General features: G+C 36.0%; 1 protein-coding gene across 6 annotated transcripts in view; it reads left to right on the top strand.

Moving 5' to 3' along the window:
- Positions 1–3147: 3147 nt before the first annotated feature.
- The window catches only part of LOC131667339 (protein doublesex-like), a 55597-nt gene continuing 37715 nt past the window's right edge, over positions 3148–21029 (top strand). For 4 of the 6 annotated variants that reach the window (XR_009302192.1, XR_009302191.1, XM_058940671.1 and 1 more), the window contains exons 1-4: positions 3148–3457; positions 7388–7954; positions 8535–8826; positions 15844–15990. Coding sequence is in view for 4 of the 6 variants with exons in the window: in XM_058940671.1 (XP_058796654.1) it covers positions 7694–7954; positions 8535–8826; positions 15844–15990 (700 nt within the window). In the remaining 2 variants the exon portion in view is untranslated. The remainder of the gene's footprint in view (positions 3458–7387; positions 7955–8534; positions 8827–15843; positions 15991–21029) is intronic. The other 2 variants (XM_058940672.1, XM_058940674.1) reach the window with 2 other exon arrangements.

Genomic DNA, 21029 nt, shown 5'->3' with positions numbered 1-21029 from the left:
TATGTAGGAATATGCGCGTCTTTTAACACAGACAATCGAGCCGCAGAGCTATGAGCTCGCAGAAAGCAGTAGACGAATCACACACGCGGCGCCGCCGCAAAATTTTATGTTTCTCGGACGAATTTTATGCGACGACTACGGAGACGGAAACAGGAGCCGGGGAGAGAGAGAGAGAGAGAGAGAGAGAGAGAGAGAGAGAGAGAGAGAGAGAGAGAGAGAGAGTGAGAGGGAGACATAAAAGGAGGGGCGTGTGTGTGTGTCATATATATACAATGCAACGAGCGGCATGATAATCGGCAAAAGCGTACCCTAGAATGCAGCTTTATACGAGCACGCTAGCACGAGATTTCGACGACGACGACGAGGAGGATCCGCATCGACGTGAAAATTAAGATGGGATGAAGAGGGAGGAAAGAGAGAAACGATAAAGACAAGATCATAAACGCGCCAAGGAAGTACCTCTCGCATGCTGCAAGAGCCGAATGTAATTATTCGAGCTCCAACTTTGAATTCAAGATATGACGTGTTGCTTGTTTTAATATCCTGCCGTATTTTCAATTCGAACCTTCGCTTTCTGTTTTATTTTGACGAGCGCAGCAAGGAAATTATTATTAACGCTTCGTCGAATTAAAGTAAGTGACCAATTTTTCTGCTAACGATGTTTTTCTTCTTTTATTAAAATTAATATAAAAATTAGCTTTATCCATTCGATCAAATTTGAAAAAGTTCGCATTTTTCATGTATTTATAAATATTTTTTCAATTGTTTTTATTTTGATTTTCAGTATCCTGAAATAGAAATCTTATGAATAAGGGCCGAAATTCGTGTATTCAATCGGAGAATATCACCCTGGGATAGAAAAAAACTGATTTGATTACTTTGCAAATAAAATACATGCCAAAGCATGTACGGTATTACAATTTTCTTCGTTAAAGATAATTAACGATAATGCGATAATGCTCATATTGGTATATGACCATGATGAAAATATGTTTTGATGAACGGTGATTTTGACTGTTTTAATTCAATTTCTCATTCACGGACCTTCTCGATAAAAGCTTGCAGAATAATTCTTTATGTATGTCAATCAGAATTTGTAATTAATCTGTATGAGCACGTATATAATAAATGCCGTTAATAAAAGGATGTATGGATTTGAATCCATTCTGCCTTGGCCTCTTCAAACGCACCCTTTTGCGTCCCGTTTCTGTGAATACACCATTCATACGAAAGACTTAAGAAGATACTAGTATACTTTGTAATTGACCCCGCAGGGCTTTTTTTATGATCTATTTTAGAAGTACGTGCGTACACAAGTTCATGGGGGTTGTTCAACTCTACCGAAACAACATATGTAAAGCACATCACGTAATGGAATATTGTTGATATGAAAATAAATCAATTAGAATTCATTAGACTGGCGTACGGGTTTATAGCACCGCATAACCGCATTTATGGTATGAAATTTACTTTTCACGAGTTTAACAATATTTTTAACGTTGTTTTCTGTTTTGTCGTTCAATATAATCTTTCGATTTCATAATATTATTTTTCGCGAAGGTGAAAAATAATTATATAAAATTTGTTAAGGTAACACCTTTTTCTCGCGTAAATTCATTAAAATTCCACATCCAGATTCCCACAGACGTGGACGTTTGAACTGTAGCAAGAAGCGTTGACGTCTCAATAAAGCCAGAGTATTATATAGCATGCACCCGCACATTAATAATGGCTTTGAATTCATACACACTTTGTCGTCGTGCGCGCGATTTTGAATACATAATAATACTCGCACAGGCATACGTTGCGCGCGCTCTCTCTCCCCCACCTCTCGATTCAATTACCATCAGGCAACCTGTGCGCTTGGCGTGCGAGTCTCACCGCAGATATAAGTAGCAAGAGGAAGATAGATATAGAGAGAGAGAGAGAGAGAGAGAGAGAGAGAGAGAGAGAGAGAGAGAGAGAGAGACAGACAGACAGACAGACAGAAAAGGGAAGGGAAGGGAAGGGAAGAGAAACAGAAACAGAAGATACCAACGTGCACACACTAATAAAGGAAAACGTACGGCGAGACAATACACTTTCACGAGCAGTACAAACGATATAAAACAAAGAGATAAAAGAAAGACGAGAAACGGACGAAAGACAGCAAGTAAAGGTGCAATGGAGAAAGGAACAGACGAATGTACTGGCATGTCATAAATACAATGAGTAAAAAATATAGACACCGGGCAGCAACACACAAGAATCAAGAGGTTTACCAGTGTGTTGCATCTCCTTTTATTGCTACCCCTCTTACGCGACTAAATATATCTATCTTTTCCATTATCTACATGTACTGGTCGGGTAAACTAAGCTATATAATTGTATTGATTGTTTTCCAATAATTTTTGCACTTTTTCATTCATTGCTCGAGTTTACGTTAACGCTCTCAGGTGTTTTTTTTATCAAATCTTTTAAGAAATCTGTAAGCAACGAAATAAATTTTTATGATTATTAATTTCCAAGACATTTTAATACAATGAACATGCTTATCTTTGATCATTACAAGTAAAATTGATGAAAAAATGATTTTTCAAACATATTGTACAATACAAATTCTACTGATTGCTACTTCAAGGAACAATAATTGACTGAAATTGTATAAAAAAATTAAACATGTGAAATATATAGGGGGACCGGTCCAGAACCGTAACTTCGAAAAGGAAAAATACAAATTCAATTATAATAAATTCTTTCACGCAAACAGGAATAGACCAAAAAGAAAAAAATAAACCATTTCAAAAGCTACCAAATCGGATCTCCGATCATTATCTCCCTTATGATATTCATACCTCCCACGGCTTTTCGGGCACGAGCAGCCGGTTCATAGCACACAAAAGTGCGCACGACACCTTGTGTGCTTTTTTTACTTGGCAAGAGTGCCGTAGTGTACGACTATACACACTTGGATATGCGTATACATACGTATAACGGATCCATCCCTCTTCGTCCGTCGCGCACACAGTCGTTCCCTCCCTCTTACTACCGCAAGCGAGCGAGTAAGAGAGCGCTACTACTTGTCGCTGTCCCCACTCCTTGACGCTCGTTTTGCTAGCGGTAGTGGCATGCGTTTGGTCGGCGTGCCAGTGCTATGCTATCAGTAAGTTACCGACTGCATGCTAGTGAACTTCGCTTGCGCTTGCTTCATTCTCTGTCACGGCTGATGCCTCGCGTGCGTGCGACGAGAAAATAATACGTAAGACTCTATCTTGTGCTTTGACAACTGATCTACAAGTGTGGACCATTTTGCTGTGATACGTGTACGAAAGAAAAGTTTATATTTCAGTTTATCACACACACACACACACACAAACTAATTGGCTACAGCAGAAGGCATGTATTTCCGGTCTTGCGAAGAAAGATGCATACGTGTTCTCGCGTCACGTGCGTAGAGGTTTTTATGCAACTGTAACAGGTGAGCCGGTGTATACTATGTAGAACAGACTTTGTTCCATTGTGTTTGGTATATTGTTCACGCAAAGGAGAGATGATCGTTACGGTGCATCGGATGATAATATCGATAGTAGTGGTGATATTCGTGTGAAGCGAACCTTTAAACGCGCGAGATGAAATTGGCACCGGTTGTTATTACACTCCTTGAGACGTGCGTGAACTGGCTATTTTTTAATGATTACGTATTATAGGCGAGTGTATGACAAGTGCGAGAATAATGTGTAAGAGGGAAATATTTTCCAAGTGTGCGTGTTCGGCGTATTTGTCGTAACTCTACTGTGTCTCTTCTAGATTGAGGTCACACGGGCTATGAAAACATCGTCGTCAACTCTTGAATCCATACAATTTCAACTTGTATTTGTTTGCAATGCAATGCAATGCATGATAATATATCTCGATGATCAAACGCTTTCAAAAAGAATTTTATACTTAATAATGCTCAATATCCAAAAAGGAAAAAAAAAACGAGCAGAAAAAAAGGTTTCATGGTCGTTTTAATACACACACACTTACACACGTGTCAAAAAGACTGATTCAAACAGTCGAGCCTACTTATATACAGCTCAGTAGTTCTCGATATTGATCGGCTTTATCATCCGTGAAGAATATTCGCGTCTTTCGCTGCTGCTAAACTGTTTTATACTGTACTGCACACTCGTAGAAACACACACGCGCTTGTAAGTTGGCTATACGTACATCACTTGCGGGTGCAGGCCGCATCAGCCGTAGATAGGTCTCTCCCTGAACTTGCGCTCCCTCCGATATAAGTACTCTGTGTTGTTTATTACAATGTTACCGACCTGTTTTCTTAGTACTTGTTAATTATTCAAAGGCCCTTCGAACCACATGCTCGACCGCCACCACACGTTTGCACGAAACAATAATTTTTTTTCTTTTTTTTTTTACCGCACTGCCGATTCGTTCGTGTAATACGTACTTTTTTCTTTTCTTACGCTAATACTCAATACGATAATTATTTTTTTCCACTATGTAGCTTGGCTAGATTAATTGAATGGGACACGGTATAGATGTCAAGTATATGCTTGGTTGTAGAATGTAGTAGAGTACGAGCAACATATTTTACAGTTCGATTTCAAGATTCGCCTCGCGGCAATAATAATTATCATCGGCTCGTCGCTTGCAAACCGATTCGTGAAACGCACATATACCGTGTGGATATCTCGCTCTCTCTCTCTCTCTTTCTCTTTCTCTCTTTCTGTTTGTGACCTCGTGCCGAACGTTTGCGTTTGCGCAATATCGTCTTTTTTGCACTTTCCTTCAAATTCCTAAAAATTATATAAAGTCGCTAGATGTGCATTACACACACGCGCGTGCGCGCGCGCATATTAGTACGAAACAGTACTTGAGCCGACGAACTGTTCAACGCCGAACAGATGAGATTGATCATAATTGCGTTAGTAGACATTTCTCTCGTGTGTCTACTTATCTACACTGTGGAATTTCGTATATTGAGGTTTTCATAGGTTTTTTTTATTAGGTTTCCAATTCAAAATAATATTTTATAACAATGTTAGAGAGATATTATTCAACGAATATTATAATTTATGAATGGAATATCTGAATGAAGAGTATAATGATCCAAAAGAAGCAATATCCTAATTCACAGCTAATGGCACATAGAACAATAAAAATCTATTATCAGTTAAAATAGTAATAGTAACCGTCGGCTCATTTACCACGAATTTTTAATTGAAGTGAATTAATCAATTGTCAGTGTCGCGCCTCACTAATTTCTATCGAAAAAGGTTTATAAAATTTTCAAAACATTGAACATCAAATATGCGTTTGTCATTTTATTCCCGTCGCTCAGCGTGACATGGCCCACAGCAGAGAATAGAATATAACAGAAAAGAGAGCGAAAAAACGAAGAGATCTAAATAGATATGACACACGTTATTTATATATTAAGCGATATACAGTCTTTTGCGTGAATTCAATCATATTATAAAGTCTCGGGGGCAAGCAAGTTGATCCGGCCAATACACAATGCGATACTTTGTTTCCAATCAGCGAATATATCAGCACTCGATAACTGTTATCTAAAATATATGCAAACAGTCTTCTCAATCTTATCACCTAATGTAGGATGAACTTTTCGTGCCCGCGCTCGTGACCAATCCCGATATAACTTCGCACGACTTCTTGATATTTTATTATAATTTATTGTTCTAGAGAACGCCACTATGACACAAGTGCCATTCATTCTAATTTATCGCGAATATTATTTTTTCTTTTACAATATCTAGTTTATGGCAAAAATTCTCGTATCAGGCACGCAAAAATCAGGTTGAGATTATCTCTCGATTCGTATAAAAATTATCATTTTTTATTACCTCAACATCAAACATATTACTTCTCTTAATACACTGAATAATATTTCAAATCGTGACAAAAAAGAGAAAGACGAAGCAAAAGTATATTCTTAATGTTAAGTATTTGTTTGTGTTAGTACATTTTCGAACTGTTCACGTACAATATTGTACTTACGTACTTTTCAGAAATTAGTTCTCTACTAGCACAGATCGCTTTTAAACGATATAGCTTTGTTCAGAAATGTGATCTATCGGAAATGTAATTAATTTCCTTTATCGGGTTACTGAGTTATTTCTTTTACTTATGCAAAAAAAAACAATGAACACAGAGTTTAATAATTTGATAGATTTGTTTACTATAAAAATTTTCAACGTCACGATTCAAATTTTACATAGCAAGGCGACAGATCATAACCAAAGTTAAATAAATTTGTTATCCACTTTTGTGTATTGTCACTTCCAACAATTGCAAGTTTGCAACTGTAAGCGAGGAATTTAATACTTTTACATGACTGTGAAATAAAAGGGTTGCGATAACAACTGAATCTTGATAAACAGTAAAGTGAACGTACGTTAAAAGGTAATAAATCAGTAATTCCATCTCCCAAGCGCAATAGCAATCAAAGGCTTCTCCTAGATGTTGCACTTTCCACAATAGGAAGTTTCGCGACATCGCAAACGATACTTAAATGAAAAAGTTGGAGCGTTTATAGAAATCACCGAACATGCTGTCGTGTTACCTTTTCGGTTTCTGCCTGGTCTCAGACAGCGCAAATTTGCTTTTTTTTTTTTTTTTGATATTCGATTATTCAAGGTTTTTTCAATGACGTCTACAGTGATTTTATATTGATTTTATATCAATTCTTTATCTTTATTGTATCCAATTTCTGATTCATATTGTCTTTAATATTGTAACTGTGTAGCATCTCTGAAAAGTTACGTTTGTATTTTTGCTTTTCTGTGTCATACAATTTCAAAATCGATGACATGTTTATTATTTATTACATGTTCAGACGATACAGAAGTGGTATCTCTATTATTAACACTACATTCGTGTTAATTAATTCTTTTTCTTTTTTTGACTGTCTGCCTGCTTGTTTGAACAATATGTGATTTATCACAATTTGCACAATTTATCTTATAAACTACACCGTTCATTGACATTATGTCAATATTGTCTTTATCCAGTCTAATAAAATTCGAAAATTTTTTAATTAATCTACTTATAGTTCTGTATTATTATGTAATAAAATGTATTGTAATTGCAAAAACAATAACGCTACATTAGAAAGGACGATACTTGCGCGCTCGCACGTTCCAGATTTAGACTATTGACTGCGGTGCGACGATCGATTCTTATTCTGTTGTAGTAAAGGAACACGAATACCACACTATATTGTTCTAAAATTATGAATGCGTGGTAGTATCTTATGTCGCATTCAGCACTCATTAAGCAGCTATATAGTATCGACATCATATACGCGATAGATCTAAAATTTAATTTTTAAGCGTTCTTATTTTCATTGTCAAACAACAATTGAGATTACGTTTGTTTCCAGGAACGTCAATATAATCAACAGCTACAACTAAGATATTATCAGTGGTGAGCATCGAATTAATAAAAACAAAAGCAGAAATTTGAGCGTCGACAGAACAACGAGAGAAGAAAAATAAAGAAAGAAAAATAAGTAAAAGGAAACAACGATGCATAACCGGTAGAACAGTTAGGGGCTGTGCGGTCGGTTGTTCTGTGTTACAAGGGAGTGCACATTGCGTGTAGTCGTAGTGAGAGCCGGGAGCAACAACAGAGGTATGTCATTAAGACCAAGGTGACATTAAGTTTAGCGTAAAAGTTAGACGAGGCGATGGGGTTTGACGACATACTGTTGAGCCACTTGGAGTCAACGATGGACGATACGATAGGTATGAAGAAAGGCAAATCCAAGAAGAGCATACCAAAGTGCACGCGATGCCAAAATCACGGCAAGAAAGTTGCGGTTAAATTTCACAAACATGAATGCAAATTTCGAGATTGCGTTTGCCAGAGGTGCATACGTACCACTAATAGGCAACTGATCACTAAGGTGCAAACGGCCAAGAGGAGAGAACGAGAACGTATTGACATGGTGAGACAAATAATCCGATCCATCATCGAATTCCAGCTACAAACATAATTGAAGCTTTTTAATTGCATATTTTTCTTCAATTAAGTTACCTATGTTGTATAATTATCCTTGTTCCGCGTTAGTACAAAATTTCGGAGTTCAGACTCCTCCCTAAGTCGGTAACTTTTAATATAGCAAAATATTCTATCACGAAGGTGCTCTTACGCACGATACAGTCGTTGGCAATTCAAGTTGCAACAAATGATTTATTTAAAACAAAGTCACAAATACAAGCCTACCTATAATGCCGGACGATAAGGGTAATTTTTACAGTTGGCAGTACTAATTCAAATTACCGTTTGAAACTTTGTAGTACAAAAGTTCACGAGTATAAGGACGCTTGATAACATACAATTTGCATAAAGACTCGACGCGCGCAGTAAAAAGGGTTGTTTTGTAGTATATATATATACTGACAATCGATAATTTCACGACTAATGAAATAATAAAACTGAAAAAATACATTAAGCCCTTCGCTTATTTTTTAAGCGGAGAGAATATCTATAGACTTCATGGTGAATATGATTTTTTTTATTTACAGCTGAGGGAGATGCGAAAAAATCAAAAAGTGAACCAAGATGAAGATCCTGATGAATCTTTGACGCTGACAATAGAGAAGGACATCAACGATAGTAATAACAGTGATTTGCCAAGTCTTGGAAATCATACGAGTGACATATTGCCTGGGCTCAGTAACCGTAGCTGTAATAGCGGCTCATGCAGGACCCTACTGGAGCCCGTGGTCAGCAACGTACCCTCTCTGTCTGAAAACTTGCCACCCCTGCTGCCGCATACTACCTCACCTAGCGCACCTTTTCTCGAAACCGAATCAAGTGAGTTTTGCATTTTTTATCTCTCTTTGTATTATCTATTTTTTACGTTCCTTAATAGTTATAATAGAGAAAGAATGTTTATTCGTTGGATCCGACAAAATAGATTGTTGAAATTCAAATGAAAATTGATATTGAAAATTCTTTTGTTTCGGAATTCTGAAGCCCTATAAGAATATATATGAATTCAATATTTATTAGTTGAAAACATATTATATTAACCAATGTTCCGAATGGCATGTGTTTTTCATTTTTCTCGTTGCTGACACGTTTCAAATAAAACAAAAAGCTCATGGGCAAACATTTATTTTTGTAGGCTATGTATGGCAAATAATTAAATTATTTTGGCTTTTTCAACGGGTAGTGAAACTTTATGAAGATCGACGCTGCCGAATATAACTATGTTTAATTGAAAAGCTCTTAAATACAAGACAAAAATCATTGTCACGACAGCGATCCCGACGATTTTTAAATACTACTTTCATATTTTCACTCTACGCTGCAGTACAACTGATGCATTATGTTCCTAAACTTATTTCAATATACTAAATGATAAAATGATATTCCAATCTAATACAGATCAAATGATAACGCATGCCTCATTAGCTTAAAATTTGAATATAAAATTTTTTTGATAACAAATTAGCAAATAAAAGTAATGAATTATGCTAATATTTTTTCTCAAGCCCTTATATTTGCCTTGCTAGCTTAATAACATCTATCTTGCTTTATTATAACATTGTTGTTAAATTCTAATTTAAAATATTGTTTACATTTAAGAATCTTAGTAAACTGCTAACAATACTTTTTTCATTAATATATTTCGAGTAAGTTATAATTTATATAGTTATAAATATGACATGTAAAAAAATTTAGACAAGAGTGAGAAAATCAATGAAGTTTGCAAAACTGAAATTTAAAATTATATTTGTTATTATTTACTATGCCTTTAATTGAATTAATATTTCACAAATAATAGCTTATAAATGAAATATTTACACTTCTTAATAGTACATATAGCCGTGGTACACAGGAGTGTTTTACACAAAGAGATGCATCATCACATTATACGTAGGGTAATTAGGATAATGAAGTTAACGGCACAAATATTAAGATTACCTCCGTCGTAGCTTTCGAATACAATCATTTCTATTCTTGCTTTTCATCAAAAACTCTAAATCAAGAATGTCAATAATTGCTACCATTTGATCTTCCAATGAAATGACACTATGCACTTTATGAATACCCACACTGTTCATTGTTTGTCATATTTTCCTATCTGGGAAGATTTCCTTTTAGAATAAAAAACAGTACATAGAAAGTCTTTCTGACTTATTCCATTTTTATTTAATAACACAGTATGAATTATTTATCGGCAAGGAATGTTTACACTTTAAACTTCAATTTTAATATTACAAGTATATTTATTTAATATTAAATGGTGCACATGTTTGAAAAAATGTCTTTCGTACTTTATGACTTTATGCATATTCTACGCGAGTGCAGTGATAAGAATTGTTGTATTGTGCTTTGAAAGGATAACATGTTTATCTAAAATGAAGCATAGCTAAAGGTGACAAAAGGCACTTTAATAAAAATCTTTGTACTCGACCGTAATCGTGGCGTATGGCACGCACGATCAACATGCAATGTCTATAAGAATAATTCGCGGTAGACAGTAATTTTTCTTATGTCACTTGCCTATGAAATTAGTTCACTTTCTTGAAAGTTATGATTATTGGAAGCAAAGAGTTCGTCTTACAGTAGACTTGAAAAATTTGTTTTTTTTTGTCAATAATTTCCTATTAATGTTTAATGAATTCTCACAAAATAATTATCCCATAAAGTAACGTTAAACTACTTAATTATTGAAGATTTTTTAAAGTCTTTAATAATTTTAGAAAACAGATAAAGATAATAATGTTAGACAATTCAATCTATTAATTTTTTCATAGGTGTTATTTGAGGGAGCGAACGTTTTCAACAGATACATACATATACATATATTCTGAAAAAGACGATATCGCGCGCGCGCATGTGTGTCAAAAAGGAGAAAGGCAAATCGTATACAATGTAAAAAGGATCGAAAATCAGCGCAACGCAATAAACACAGTCAAGCTCAAGCAACTCACATGAATTCTCACACATCGTCTCATGCGCATACCACATACACGCAGTGATCTCCGCATGCAACGAAATTTAAGCCACTCTTTCACTTGACAACCTGGCCGAATGTTAAATCCGCTTTTACGATCTTCGTCATTGGTCGAGAGACTATTCCACGCTGGCTAATATAATACGAACTTATAACCTAAGCCAAAGCCTAGGCGATTTCTCTGTCTTGCTTTTCCTCCCCTCACACACACACACACACATACACACACAATGTCTTTTAGTTTTTACGATCAAACTCGTTTGAAAAACGTTGACTGTTCTTTACTTTGCTCGCTTTTCCCAAAACGCTTTGCAATGCGCGTATGTATACCTATGTTCCGTCTCGGTATAAATTGGGTGCTAAAAAAAAGAAAGAACTAATTCTCTTCGTACTTGATCTGTGTAGGTTTAGTACATTATTCAGATGAACGCTTATTTTACATGGGATTCGTTTATTAATATTGTTAAATCGATTTTATGCCTCGTTGATAAAAAAAGTGGTTATATAAAATCTTTCGCGAATTAACGATCCTTTGCAAATGTCGGTTAAGTTGAAATTAAATGGTGCTATTTTTTTATTATTTTATGTTTATTTGAAAATGACTTCTTTCTTGATTTAATTAAAGATGAAAATAAAATGCGTGTAATTGTAAAACCTTGAAAAGATATATAGATAATTAAATGATCCAATTTTACTATATTTTAAATTAAATACTCATAGTTCAGATTCCAGCTAATTAAACGTGGATAACAATTTCAAGAATTCAACAAATACTTGAAAATGTTGGTAGGAAGTAATTTATTAATAACATTTTACCTCGTAATTTTTTAATGGAACTTTTGAGTATTTCAAAAGGGTATTTATGCTTCAATTTTTTAGTATATAATTCATTTATAACGTCCGAAAAGATTTAGATTGAATATAGAACTTCAGTCTTTTTGATATCGGCCAAAAGTAGTGTAAAGAGTAGACAGGGTGAGAGTATTAATTGTTTACGAGTTTTCTCGCAGTTAGGATCTAGTTTTCAGTTCAAAGAAGGAACAGATCACGTATGCTTTGTTCACCATCTGTTTAGCAGATTTGGGAGTGGACTTTGAGAAGTCATAAAAATGGGAAAAGTGGCGGAGTGAGAGTTGAGCCGAGAGTGAGACCCTAGATGACAGGGACAATGAGTGTCAATTTATTGGGAACTTTAAGAAATTACACATGCATACTTTTCTGCTGGAATCTGAAATTGTAACGTCAAAGTATTTTCTAAATTATTCCCTCATCACATGCACCAATCATATCATTAATTTCGTGGTAATCTTTCGTCGGCATTAAATTATAGTTGCAATTATTTTTAAAGTAACGTAAAGTTAAAGAGGAATCAGTTTTCATAATGCATTACAATTTTTTTTAAAACTAAAAATTGAGACACTGACGGTTTAATATTGAAGTGCGATATTCTCGGTATCTACAGCGTAAATGCATTGAATACGGAGAGCTATTTACTTCAAGTTTTCTGTTTGTTGTAAAAATTTCATATGGGCTTCGAAGATACAAAAATGTATTTACGGAAAATAAAAAAGACAATGTTCTTCGAAAAAATAAGTATTGATAAAACATAAAAATCTTGGCATCTACATGAATTTCAGTGGGATAAAGAAAAATCTTTGTCCACTATAGAATGACTATTCTATTCGACGTTTGATCCTCTAAACGCATCGTTTTTACGACTTTGGCTTTATTCAACAAGAAAAAAAGATTTTTCTTGTTGGATAGAATGATATTTCCGAAAAATTAAACGTTAAAATGAGTCATAAATCAGCATTTGCTCATCCGCTGACGTGGTATCATCTTCCTTCTCTGGGAAAAAAGGGCCACGATTGTTTTCTCTGTGGATATCCAAATTTTCGGCTCCTGCAGCACTTTTTACGACGTCTTCCAAAATGTTTGTCCTCAACATATTACTCATGGTACACCGAGTTTAATACGTATAAACGCTTCGCCGCTCTGTCTCTCCCTTTCGGAAAGTTGCGTAGCAACGCTGCGCTAGGGTCACAATTTTACGACCATTGCGAGGCGAATGGTGAACTACACAGTTCGCTACTACTGCTGCTGCTACTACAGCGTCTAAGAAGTGGTTGATACCACTGTATAGGCTCCCTCATTTACAGTTTTATAAGCAAAAACGAGGTGACTTTTCAGATTTATATTCCTTTCTTTAACGCCATTTGTCATCAACGGAACAAAATAAATAGTTGGATCGTTATGTGAATTGTGATGTATACCTTTGTTATCAAAAGAGTTTCTGTGCATATGTAAGATCCAATTTCAAATCGACGAATACCAACAGTATCAAATCTACAAAGCGAACCTTTTGGCGATCATACGCGTGAGAGTCAAGGGTTATTCAGTCGTTTTGGTCAAGCTTTCACGGCACTCGGGATTTATTTATATCTCTCTAGCTACTCGATACATCCTCTCTCTCTCTCTCTCTCTCTCTCTCTCTCTCTCTCTCTCTCTCTCTCTTTCTCTCTCTCTCTCCACGTGTATATTTGTGTTTTGAATGAAGTGATTTGCACCCGACACTGGTGTGGCATTTTCACAGGCACTTTGGTTTTCTTTTTAAAAAATATATGACGAGTTTCAATCGAATCCATCATGCAGAGAGAACGATAACAAAATTACTTGTTGGCTGTTTACAAGAGTGTACTTTATACGCTACTTCCGCTCGATCGTATTAAACTTTCTCAGAAATAACAGTCACGCGCGACAATAATTTTTCTGCAGCCACAATATTATGCCAGAGTGTACGTTGTGCGTGATTAAGTCTATAGGATGCGAATGACCACCCGCACATAAACATACATAAGTCGAGGGGCTGCTTGTGAGCGATCCGATTTCGTTTCGCGCTTGGTGAGTTGACAGGAAGAAGCTTTATCATTATCAAAATGAAACCACTGTAATGTGATTGCTCCTCAACTATCAAAAAAATGTTCGCTTTATTAAACAGATCTCCTACTGATCAACTTTCAGTTTCACGTCCCTGCATCAATCGAGATTCGTTTTTAGTATACAGGAAAGCTTCGCGCAAAAGTAGCTACAACATATATAGAGACGTCACAAAGTTCACGCCTGAATTTGGAAGAACTATTGTTAGGAGAAATTCTACATGTAGAGTTATGGAAATAAAGTTGTCAGCAAAATAGATTATCTATAATTATCAGCATATGCATGTTATTTATCTTAGAAAACGAACATATGGACGAACACACGCGAGCTGAAAGTTTCTACAAATAAAGAAATTAAGACGAAACCTTTCAACTCTATTGTTCGACAAGACGAATAATTGACTAACACTTTTCTAACATACGGGTCTTAAATATATGGGGATACGTTAATGTATTTCTTTTTTTCTTTTGCCAGCCCTAGCTAGTAAAAACGCATTTTGCTCTTTTCTTTAGAAACTAATTGTAGCCTGCGGGCATTTACATAGGTAATTTTCATTCGGATCAACACGTTGCGTCTTTATTCAAATACGTCTGATAAAATAAAAAATAAAGAAAGCTACAATATCGGCTGTATAATTTATGAATATGTGTGAAATACTAAAAATTCACATGTTAACTTCCATTTTCGTGTGGAAGAAAGCTCAAAAAAACAGACGAGTGCAAGATGATATTTCTATTCAATGTTTGCGGTCGCCAATCCCTTTTTTCTCTCCTCTTCTTCCCAATATTCTCGCCGCTACGTCGATCATCTTTGCAAAATTTTGCGCAATTATACATCTTGTTCGCTAAAGATGCAGGGACCAAATGAGCATCCTTCGCGCGATCTTTCGTGACGATATCGATTATCAGCAATAATACAGCCCGTTTGTATGTATGCAAGAGGCAGACAAAAGACCCCATGAACATTATGTTCCGTTTTTTTCTGTAGTTATGGCTTATTTCGAATCGACTTTGAAGCGTGCTTCGACGGCATCCTGTTATTTGCAAACTTCAAACATTTTATTTAATTTCACTTGATTACGGTAATCGCAGTTTCCGTTTAAATTCAATTCCACCCTGTCCGCTGAACCATTTGCCTGTCTGTGGCAGCCAGCATATCAGTCCCACCCTGTTTTATCATTTGGCAAACCTCATGTAACTTTTCACGCGCAACTCCACTTATTGCACTTTGTCACCTGCTTGCTTGGAAAGAGTCAATGGGGCGTCGAGTGCATGACAAGCGCGCGCACACGCGCACTCACACGCATACACGCACACACGCATATATATACACCCTTCCCCGCTTCTGCGCCTTTTCTTTCGTGTCGTCTATTCGTGGTAGCCATTTCCGTTTTAAAAACGCGTTCGCCACACAAGCTCTCGCGAAGTAGGCGGTCGCTAGCCTGAATGGCTTTATGCCATTGGCTCTCCGCGAACTGGCTCTCGCTGTCTCCACGTAGGTCTCTCCCTCTCTCTCTCTCCCTCTCTCTCTCTTTCTCTCTCTCTCTCTGTATTTACACTATATGCACTGCTCGTACATGTATAATGTTGCGGTGCAATCTTGGCTCTGTCTTTATCTCACTTATATACGCGCAGCCTGACTACCTACCTACCATTTGCATTATGAAAAAACCTGTAGGTGGATTGTACCCACCTATCGTATGCGTATATTGCAATCGATATAAAAACTATTACTGTGCTGCGGCTTTTACATGCTGCCTTCGATAAAGCTATTATTTATATTTAGCCCTCGCTGTAATGATCAAGAGTATGCCATCTGAAATACTTTTATGTCGTTATTTATGACTTACTGAGGCAAATGCACCATCGCTATCGTTGACATTTACGCCGGGGAATAATTTCTTTTTCTCTTATTCTTCTTTGTTACAGATTTGCAACAAGTAGAACTTTTATTAGGGTATAGTGCCGGACTAGTGCAACGATTTCATTATCCTTGGGAGTCGTTATCGTTGATGTATGTTATTTTGAAAAATTCCAGAGCAGATCCTGAAGTGGCTATCCGAAGTATAAAAAAAGGTAAACATTATTTGATAATGCTTATTCACCATAATACTAATTTTATTTGAACTTTCAGCGAATGAAAAGTAGCTTCATTTGCATTAGTAAAGAACTACTCACGTAAAAGTCTATACAATTTTTCAAAAGTTTTCCTTCTAAAAATTCACCATCGTTATCCATCGATATCTAAAAAGCTTTTGGAAAATAATGAGACTTTTTTAAATTTTATGCAACTTTGATCAGATTTTGTTGTATTTTTATCACGAAGACTTGAAAAAAGTATTTTATCATTAATTTTGATTATTTTAGAATATTATAGACTAAAATAATTTAAGATTATGAAATTTCGTATAAAAATCTCACTGAATATGTGAAAGTTTTCAACGTCTACAAAATCTCATCAAATGCAAAAGTCCGAGTATAAGTAGAAATATTTCAGACAACTGTGTAGCTGAAAGCTCAAATGTGAAATCCATGTTAATTTTATAGTACGAGATTTTAAAGTCTTTTTTTTCACGCCACACGAAGATCTATATCGAAGTTCATGCAGTTATGAATTTCTTGAAGACAAAGTTCCTTCGAGAATAATATATTCAGAACTACTAACAATTTGAATTAAAATTTTCAGTAGCTTTAAATTGCCAACATTTAACTGAAAACTGTGATCTTATTGTACCTGAAATTATCAATATTTTTTTATAGATGAATTGTTCAACATTGAAAATATAATGCATGCAACTGTAAAGTATAATATCTTATTTTTATCATTGAAAGACTTTCAAATCATTAAAACTTTTCAACTTTGAAGATGGATATATGTATACTACTAGTAAAAAATGACGATTGATAACTAATTAGGATACGATGTATAGTAATTATAAAGAACATTTTTTTCGTCATCGAAGATTGCATCTCGCACACAAATTGAAGATAATGTATCGCTCATGCAAAAATTACCCGAAAGCTGCAACACTGAAGATTATACTCCCTCGACGCAAAACCAATTGTAAGGAATGAGTGGACAGTTTAATCTGCTTAAATCCATTCCTAAAATATCTGTAAATATGAACATTATCATTCACAGCAAGTGTGCTGTGCTTATGAAACGGTAGTAAGTTCCTACAATGAAAATTTTCACTGCATTGTAAAAGTACCGGTTGAAATATACAATAGAATTGTTTTTACATTTTAATACAAACTTGGAAACAAATGGATTATTGCACAATCAATTGAAATAGCTGCGTTTGTAAGACGTCCTTGAAAAATTATCCATAAAGCAACATAAAATATTTGGTTATTAAAAGAAATCGGTACTTTGTGTTATGAAAGTATTTACTAATATTTTTGATATCTTCCGTTTACTTATTTATTTATCGATGAACATTGTACAAAATAAATATTTAAAAACATCTTTAACTTTTTTCTTCAGAGACTGTTATTTAAATTAGCTGTAGTATATATTACAAAACTTATCATTATTCTAATTAGAAAAATCTTTAAATATTTTGGGTTATTAGGCTATTATAAAAATCAAATGTAGACGTAGTATTAAAATAGAACGTGATAAAAAAATGAAAAAAAAACCTTGAAAATAATAAAAACAATATCTATCTAAGTATGACGGTACAATTATAACATGCAATCTTTGCAATGGCGATAGGATCGTAAGATACCGACATTACTAATCAAGCTTGTTGCTTTGCGTTTTTTCATTAAACTATTTTATAGTCGCCGCACGGTCCCACGGGCACGTGCTTCCTCGTGTGACTATGTAGTCAAGTAATCGTCATCGTCACATGCGCTCAGCTGATTATATAACTAGTTAGCTATGTCTGCCTCAATATGATTCTTTCGTTACAATGTAGAGCTGCGCGTATAAGTTGATGTCTCCTAGCACACTGTATCTTATCGATTTCCTTGCATTCTTTTGCAAAACCAGATACCTATGTTGTCGCATGAGAAACAGAAAACCGCAACCCGTATATACACACACACACACACACACACACACACACACACACACACACACACACACACACATATATATATATATATATATATAGACAATAAGCCAAAGATTCAAATCAATCTACTCGTAATTATAATTCTATTTGCTCGTCTTATTTCGCGCAGTCTCAATAGTAAAAGAACACAAACTACACATACCACCAAGTTCAGAACGAAAAAATTGTTATTTTTTTTATTTTTTGAAAACAGGTTACAACGTTATCAACATTTCACGCGTGGCAACACTTATAAGGCAAATAGGTATAGCAGTGAAATGAATACACGCGGATAATAGAAACATTATGCCAGTCGCATAAATTGAAAGTTGCAGTATATCTCTGAGCTGCCGTAGAAAAACACATTAATTATTAACACCTGTGAAGTTTAACTGAGTCGTCAGGTATTACGAAGCGTGGAGTGAAGAGCTTTCTTTTCAAACACGTACATGTTCCATACACCGCCAAGTTATTCCATTAAATTTACCTATTTCATCAATTCATAACTTGATTGATTCAGAATCATACAATTTTTCATTTCTAAGAATTCGTGTTATCAGACTTGCGCAGACAAATCAAGTTGATTGTCTATTTCGCGATATTTATATGACAATTATCTGATAAATTGACGCACCAACGATACTAGTTGTTTTATTCTAATTAAAGAATAAGATAAATTTGGAAGGACGTTAGCCCACTTTTATTATCGACCGATACATTTACCGACCATATAAACGTTACCGCCAGTCTAAGAATATCCAAGTGCAGTCGCATGTAACATAATGTGATAATCGTCACCTAATTTCATGCGTAAACGACGATGGAAAATAACATGAAGAGCGACGCAGCAGGCATGTAGGTCTATTAGAAAAACGCTCGTATACTTGCATCACGTATGATATGTAGCATGCAGCCGAGTCGTTGCACGCGCGCACGCGAGCCGAAGCGAGAAAGAGAGGGAGCAAGGTTATTCTTGCTCGCAAAGAGTGAGAGAGCGACGAATGGAATCCTTGACCATGATATTGCCGGCGTGGCCTGAGCTAGCGACTATATATAATACACGGTACGGTTCGCGATTGTACGAGATTGTGCTTTTGTGCGTGACACGTGATCATTTTACACATACTTGTCCACGCGCCTTGTTTCTTTTTTCCATTGAGGAGGAGGACAAAGGCCGATGCCACGAATGTGACTCGTTAAAAATTGAAATACTATTTTTCCAGGCTGCGTGTACGCTGATATTTTCACGCATGCCTAAGCTCTCCATGTCGTCCATTCATAGTAACCGTCCCTGGTTAAAAAGTATATGCTCGGGCAAAAGACATTTAGTTGTATAATTCCAAGAGGCCGGTGAGGCCGGTAGCAGCGGCACAATAATTTCGAGCAGAGCGAAATTGGCGGGCAGTCGTAAAAGAAGGTCGAGGCTGCTTTGCCGACGCGACGTGTCGGAGCTGTGTGCGCTCGCTATGGAAAAGCTTGCTCTTCGTCGAATTCATGAAATTATCAGAGTTGTACGCGCTTCATTTAGCCTCCCTCCTTCGATACTCATTAACTTTCTCTTAATTTGCCCGTATCATTGCACCTCCTTGTTCCTTTTCTTCTGCGCTGCTGCTATATCCTACTCTTACGCGCATACGCATGCAGCTGATTTCGCGTACATACATGCGCGGACGCACGCACAGGAGGGAAGTGAGTCGTCATGAATATTACAGACATTACGCCAACTTTTGCTTTCGTTTCGCTCCTGCTAGCTGCTAGCCATCTGCGTGCGTGTATACGTACGCATGTGCAGGGCTGCACCTCCGAAAGGGCGTTCATTTTGCGGCGCAAGCGCTGACGGCTGTAAGCGCCTTTCACTGCGCACGCCTGTAGCAAATCGTTGCTGCTGCGCCGCGTTACGGAGAGAATTCCGTCTCTAAGTGCGAATATGCACGCCTTCTTTTCAAGTTCCTCGCTCTAAAAACTCTTACTCAAAAAGCAATTATATCTCGTGCGTGTGTACGAGCTCATAATGTGATTGAGAGAAACACAAATGCATCGCACATACATTTGATTAGCTTCAATTATATTTGCCCACGAAGATCAGCACGTGCTATTTGCATTTTGCTAAATTTTAAAAATTCATCTGAATATGAGAGTTGCGTGTCCTATAGCTGCCCTTGAAAACATCAGATGAGATGTACCAACGATCTTGCCACCAGTTTTGTCGCTCCAGGGCAGATCCCTCTTTGCTTTTTTGGGAATGCAAATTTTACCGATGGACAGATTCATCGTAGAATAGGTGAGTCCCTATGGGATGAATACTAGATGAGATACTTCCTTCTTTTTATTGGACCTGCTACTTAGTATATATTGGCATATATGTACCTTCTATAATATCACCTAAGGTAGTTAAAAAGAAAAAATTAAATGTTCGCTTATAATCAGAAGTAGCAGCTATGAATGAAGAACGTTATTATGCAAAGAAGAATGTATATTGTTAATAAAAGTGCCGTGTAATTATTAGCAATTTTGTAAGATAAGGTGACTTAGATTCGATGGTTTTTTTTATTCAGTGTACGAAACTCGAGCTATATCTTTAACGTTGTATAACGACGAATCTTCCGCAATCATCAATTAAACCACCACTAGACGCATTGCATATAAACTCATTTCAAGTTCTCTGTCATGCCATGTATCAGCTTACATTTAGCGCGCGACTGAACGTGCCAAATTCATATTATATATCTCAGCACGCTTGATCTAAAATATCAATCCGGGGATGAGGATAGTCAGAGATATATGTTATCGAACAGATCTAAACACAAATTATCGTGTTTATAGACGAATAAAAATGGAATAAAACAACTATACGATTAAAAGAAATAAAGAAGTGATAGAGCTTGAAAACTTAGTTTCTGTAATTCAATTTCTGAGCTATCGCAGAGTTACTGGCGTTAGGTATACGGAATTAGCGCGATGTAAATCTCCTCTCAGCATCCCCGCGAGGTGATCACATGTGTACAAGCACGTTTATATATATATATATATATATATATATATATATATATGACA

Source organism: Phymastichus coffea, unplaced genomic scaffold, assembly GCF_024137745.1.
Source record: "Phymastichus coffea isolate CEN01 unplaced genomic scaffold, Cenicafe_Pcof_1.1 PCOF00065, whole genome shotgun sequence".
Taxonomy (NCBI): domain Eukaryota; kingdom Metazoa; phylum Arthropoda; class Insecta; order Hymenoptera; family Eulophidae; genus Phymastichus; species Phymastichus coffea.
This window is presented reverse-complemented; position numbering and strand designations above follow the sequence as displayed.